Below are 5,877 nucleotides of genomic sequence, written 5' to 3' on the forward strand. Positions count from 1 at the left end.
CCCCTAGTGGACACACACACACACACACACACACACACGCACACACACACACACACTCCAGCTGTGGATTAAACCCCTCACACTCTGCAGAGACTCGTACTCTTTTAAAAGCTTTAATAGAACGTCTGATATTTCTCTATTTATTTACTAAGTTATAAACATTAATATTTGAGTTATTAATGAGTTATAAACTCGTTATGAATGATTATCGAGTTACTGATTTGTTATAAATTCATTTTTAATGTGTTATAAGTGATGATTGCTATAAATGAGTTAGAAATCTGTTATTAATGAGTTATACATGAGTTATTAATTAATTAGAGTTCAGCTGTATTTTACGATTTTTTAAAAAATGTTGAGGAGACAGCGTTGTTTCCCGCCGGCGTTGATGAGTTTATCTTTTGATTTCTCTATGTTTTCTTGTGGTGTTTTTTGTATGTTTAAAGCTCCAGTGTTTCTCAGCGTTTCTCAGAGTTCCTCTGCATTTGTCAGAGTTCTTCAGTGTTCCTCAGATTTTCTCGGTGTTTCTCAGTTTTTCTCAGTGTTTTTAAGTGTTTCTCGGTGTTTCCACATGTTTCTTCAAGTTCCTCAATGTTTCTCAGTATTTCTCAGAGTTCTTCAGTGTTCCTCAGAGTTTCTCAGTGTTTCTCAGTGTTTCTCCGTGTTTTTAGGTGTTTCTCAGTGTTTCTCAGAGTTCCTCTGTGTTCCTCAATGTCTCAGAGTGTTTCTCTGTGTTTCTCTGTGCTTCTTGGTGCTCCTCAGTGTTTCTCAAAGTTCCTTAGTGTTTATCTGTTTCTCAGTGTTTCTCAGTGTTTCTCAGAGTTCATAGGTGTTCCTTGATGTTTCTCAGTGTTTCTCAGTGGTTCTTGGTGTTCCTCAGTGTTTCTCAAAGTTCCTTAGTGTTTATCTGTTTCTCAGTGTTTCTCAGTGCTTCTTGGTGTTCCTCAGTGTGCAGCAGTGTTCCTCAGGGTTCTCGAGTCTTACACGTTGTTCCTCTGTGTTCCTCGGTGTTGTGGTGTGTGTCACTCAGGAAATGTGCAGCTAAAGAGGACACACTCTCAGACTCTCAGTGAAGATGATGGAGATTCCCTGCTGCTCAGCACATTTCCATAAGCAGATTAAGGCGGGGGGGGGGGGGGTAAAGAAGCCCACCACAGAGCTGCCCACTTCACTCTCTCCCTTTAATCACAGTTTTAAATATGTTCTGAACATTATTAATATAAACGTCTGCTGTTTTCCTGGTGATTTATTTCCAGATGTTTACACTTTGATTGTTTTTGACCTATTTTTTTTTTCATTCGGCTCAAAAACATGAATCTGTTTGATTTAGTTTTATATTTTAAAATATTAACTTTCTCATTTAATTTAAAACACACCCCTTCACCGTCTGCGCCGCTGCGTTCTTCCCCTGAGTCCAGCCCTGAGTCCAGACGTGGTCCTAACACCAGTAGAGTTTAGTCCAGATCCCAACACTGGAGTCTTAAACTCCTGAGTCGGTCCAGAACTCACCCCTGATCTCAGGACACACCTGGAGACTGAACCCTCTCAGGGCCAGCTCTGGGGTTCATCCAGCTCCCTCAGCTCCCTTTAGTCCTGATCCCAGGCTTTTCGTGGAGTTTAGTCCTGACCTCAGGCTTAGTCTCAGCTTTCTCTGAGGTTTTAATGCAGACCTTTCCCTCTCACTCCACCCTCAAAACGTAGCCCTAATCCCCGAGGAACTCTGCTGCTCAGACGGCGAGTGTGCGGTGGGCGCTTGGCTGTTCCCCGCGCGGCCGGCAGAGGGCGCTGTTGAAGCACAGAGCGCGGGCCGCCTCCTCAGCTCCTGCTTTTTTATTTGTGAATTAAACAGTGATCTGATTGCACGTGCTCGCCTCCACAATGAGCTCCACTCTCCTACCCCCCCCCCCCCCCCCACACACCACCAGGACCCTCACCGTGTTTACAACTCAACCCTGGATTAATAACTCATCCCTGGATTAATAACTCTATACTTTTAAATCAACTCTGAATCGATAACTCAGCCCTGAGATTTGTGATTAAACACAGCAGAGGATCTGATCGAACAGACACAGTGTGTGTGTGTGTGTGTGTGTGCCCAGGACAGGGCTCAGAAACTCACCAGAGTGTTTGTTTATTGCAGTAGTGCAGAGCTGTGCCTCCCAGTGTCTGTAATCCAGAATAATCCGGGCTCTCCGCTCCTCTCCAGGAATGAGGAGGAATCCCTGGACATTCCCTGGACTTTCAGTGAGGGACTGAGGTAAAGGCAGGGGTTAATGGAGGGAGGGTTCAGGGTCTGAGAGAGAGAGCAGAGCCAGGGTTGATGAGGTTAGAGGACAACAACAACAACAACAACAACAACAACATCCACAGGGACAGTGTAATACAGCAGTGGTGCAGCTGGGGGTTGTGTGTTCGGCTTGAAATAACATCACACACTGTTCCAGCTGTTTCCCAGATGCTGCAGTCTTCTAACATCTGAATATTTACAGCTGTAACGTGTTGAATGAGTGTGTAAAAGAAATTAGAAGTGTGTGTGTTTGTAAAAAATAATAAAAAAACAACCTCAAACAGACAGAAAGAGACTGAAACTCTGCTGGGAAACCACTCCGGCCTCCCGTGGCCCCGCCCCCTTCATGCTAATGAAGCCACCCAGGCCCGCGCTGTGATTGGTCAGGTGCGAGAGGCTTTATATTGGCTGACAGTCCCTCCACGTGAACGCTTGTCTATTAACTTGTAGCAAAAGTATCTGGACTTGTCAGCGCTGCGCGCGGGAAGAGGGGGCAGCGGACTTTTTTTTGGGGGGAGAACTCAGCCCGGAGTTTTTTTTTTTTTTGGTTTGGGCCACAACACTCGTCTTTTTTCCCCCTCTCCCTCTTCTTCTTCTCCCTCTTCTTCTTCTTCTGGTGGTGGGCTTCGGAGGAGGAGAAGTGTGCGGCTGCAGAGAGAGAGAGAGAGAGAGAGAGACAGAGGGGGAGAGACAGAGAGAGAGAGAGACACACAGACAGACAGAGAGAGAGAGAGAGAGGACGGAGAGGAGAAAGTGCACAGAAACTCAGAACTCAAGCCTGCGCGCGCTTGAAGGGGCTTGGGCTTGACGCGGGGACGTGCACCGGGAGCGCGCAGAAACGGCGCCGCGCTTTTGGACTTGCCTTGTGTGTAGTTTTTTTTTTTTTTTTGTTTTTTGTTTTTTGTTTTGTTTTTCTTTTTCTTTTGTTTTCCTCGTTGCTTTTGTTTTCTGGCCGAGTTTCTCCGAGAGTTTCCGAGCGGCTCCGAAGTTTCTCCTCGGCTCCTGTCTTCGTTTCTCCGGCTGAACTTTTCTCACCCAGCTCGTGATCCATGTATAGCATGATGGAGACCGAGCTCAAGCCCCCGGCGCCTCACCAGCAGGGCGCGGGCGGCAACAACAACACCCCCACCAGCGGCGGCGGCGGCGGGACCAACACCGGCAGCCAGAAGAGCAGCCCCGAGCGCGTCAAGAGACCCATGAACGCCTTCATGGTGTGGTCCCGCGGCCAGCGGCGGAAGATGGCCCAGGAGAACCCCAAGATGCACAACTCCGAGATCAGCAAGAGGCTCGGGGCCGAGTGGAAGCTGCTCTCCGAGTCCGAGAAGCGCCCGTTCATCGACGAGGCCAAGCGGCTGCGCGCCCTGCACATGAAGGAGCACCCGGATTACAAGTACCGCCCGCGCCGGAAGACGAAGACGCTGATGAAGAAGGACAAGTACGCGTTGCCCGGGGGGCTCCTGGCGCCGGGCGTGGGCTCTGGAGTCGGCGTCGGGGTCGGTGTGGGCTCCGGCGTGGGGGTGGGCGTCGGCGTGGGCTCCGGCATGAACCAGAGGATGGACGGCTACGCGCACATGAACGGCTGGAGCAACGGCTACGGCATGATGCAGGAGCAGCTGAGCTACGCGCAGCACGCCGGCCTCAACGCGCCCATGCAGATGCAGAGCGCGGCGGCCACGGCGCACCGCTACGACATGAGCGCGCTGCAGTACGGCAGCATGGCCGGCGCGCAGACGTACATGAACGGCTCGCACGCGTACGGCGGCGGCGTGCCCTTCTCGCAGCAGCAGGGCGCCATGTCCCTGCACGGCGCCATGGGCTCGGGCGTCAAGGCCGAGGCCAGCGCCAGCCCCCCGGCCGCCGTGGTGAGCTCGAGCGGCGCTCAGACTCAGACGCAGCCGCCGCAGACGCAGGCGCACGCGCAGACGCAGCCGCCGCCGCCGCAGTGCCAGAGCGCGGACCTGAGGGACATGATCAGCATGTACCTGCCGGCGGCCGAGGCGCACGAGCACGCGCAGAGCAGACTGCACCTGTCCCAGCACTACCACAGCGCGCCTGTGCACGGCGCGAGCATGCCCTTAACGCACATGTGAAGCCCGCACGTGGACACTCGCGCGGAGACGCGAAAAACGACACTGGAAAACATAAAAAAAAAAAAAAGGAGACAAACAACAACAACAACCTGGGACTGGACCACTGCTGTTGTTTGTTATTATTATTATTATTATTATTATTATTACAGTCGTATGCAGAAGCGCTGGCTCGGGTTTAGTGGAAAAACGTGAAACTTCATTGCTTCGTTTTTTTTAAATTTGTTTTTTAAAAAGTTAAAATTGTAAGAAAACAGAATCGGACTTTCTCTGTGTTATTATTATTATAATTATTATTAATATTGGAGGTTATTAGAAATTAATAACGGCAGCCCTGTGTTTCTTTGCAGTGAAAACAAATTTAAATTTTAAACGCAAACAATTTCCAATAATTTCTCAATCAAATTAAAATGTAACTGTTTTTTATTCTTCTTTTTTAAAAAACGTCCGAGTTACAAACTTCTCCCCGCCTTCCTCTCGGTCCAACACCAGCTCCGGTCTCACTCTGAAAACCGAGGGAAGTCCGGTTGCCTTTTGAGCGTGAGAGCGTGGATCTGTTAACCCACGGTTCGACGCTCATTTCCAAACAATTCAAGGCGACCCGGAGTTTCCCTGCGTCTGGAAGCGGAGGGGTCTCAGTTCTGTTTGTGTTTCCGTCAGAACTCAGCACCTGGAGGCGACCAACTTTCCTCCTGCCTTTAAAACTAACCCCCCGTGCTTTTACAGAGAGACTTTTATTATTGTGACGATGCTGATGCTGATGGTGAATTGTATTATGGAGTCAGTGTAAAAATCATTAAATAAGAAAAGCTGGTCGCCTCAAAATGTTCAGCTTCCAGAAAAGTGCTTAGAAATGTAGACTTTTAATTTGTGGTTCTGTTCACACCTTCATTAAATCTCCGAGGTTTTAAAGCGAGCCCAGATTTATTTCCTATTTAAATTAAAACGCGGGATTGTGGTAAAATTCTGACGCGTTTTTGTTGAATTTCTAAATGAGAGAAAAAATAAAGTGCGCGTGCTCGGGTGTTGTTTATTTGGGGAAGAAAACCCAAAGCGTGAAATGTGGCCTGAGGGAAAGTTAAAGACACGTTATATATATTAGATATTGTAATTTATTGTGTCTTTTTTCGTTTTTTGAAACACCAAACTCGGCAAATAAATAAACGAATTAATAAATGAATAAATAAACAAACAACACAAAGTTCCCTGTAGATGAGGTTTAATATTTTCAGAAATTCAACAAAATCAAATGTGTGAATTTTACCAGTGCTCAGGCCTTTGCTTACGACTGTAATATTATTATTATTATTATTATTATTATTATTATCACTATTGTTATTATAATTATTATAATGATTATACTTATTTTTATTTTTGTACAGATTTTGATTTTGTTTTCTTGGGGGTGAGGGAAAAATGTACAGGATCCGGGAAAGAACACAGAACACAAACCCCATGTTTACTTTCAGTTAAAGGAAGAAGGAACGGTAGAAACAACAGAAA

At 47.5% G+C, this 5,877-nt stretch overlaps 1 protein-coding gene across 1 annotated transcript; it reads left to right on the forward strand.

Moving 5' to 3' along the window:
- Positions 1–2,859: 2,859 nt before the first annotated feature.
- sox2 (SRY-box transcription factor 2) lies at positions 2,860–4,493 on the forward strand. The gene has a single exon (XM_066659253.1). The coding sequence runs from the start codon at positions 3,337–3,339 to the stop codon at positions 4,375–4,377; it is 1,041 nt and encodes a 346-aa protein (XP_066515350.1). The 5' UTR covers positions 2,860–3,336; the 3' UTR covers positions 4,378–4,493.
- The last annotated feature ends 1,384 nt before the right edge of the window (positions 4,494–5,877 follow it).

The sequence above is a fragment of the Hoplias malabaricus genome, unplaced genomic scaffold (genome assembly GCF_029633855.1).
Source record: "Hoplias malabaricus isolate fHopMal1 unplaced genomic scaffold, fHopMal1.hap1 scaffold_116, whole genome shotgun sequence".
In the NCBI taxonomy this organism is placed as follows: domain Eukaryota; kingdom Metazoa; phylum Chordata; class Actinopteri; order Characiformes; family Erythrinidae; genus Hoplias; species Hoplias malabaricus.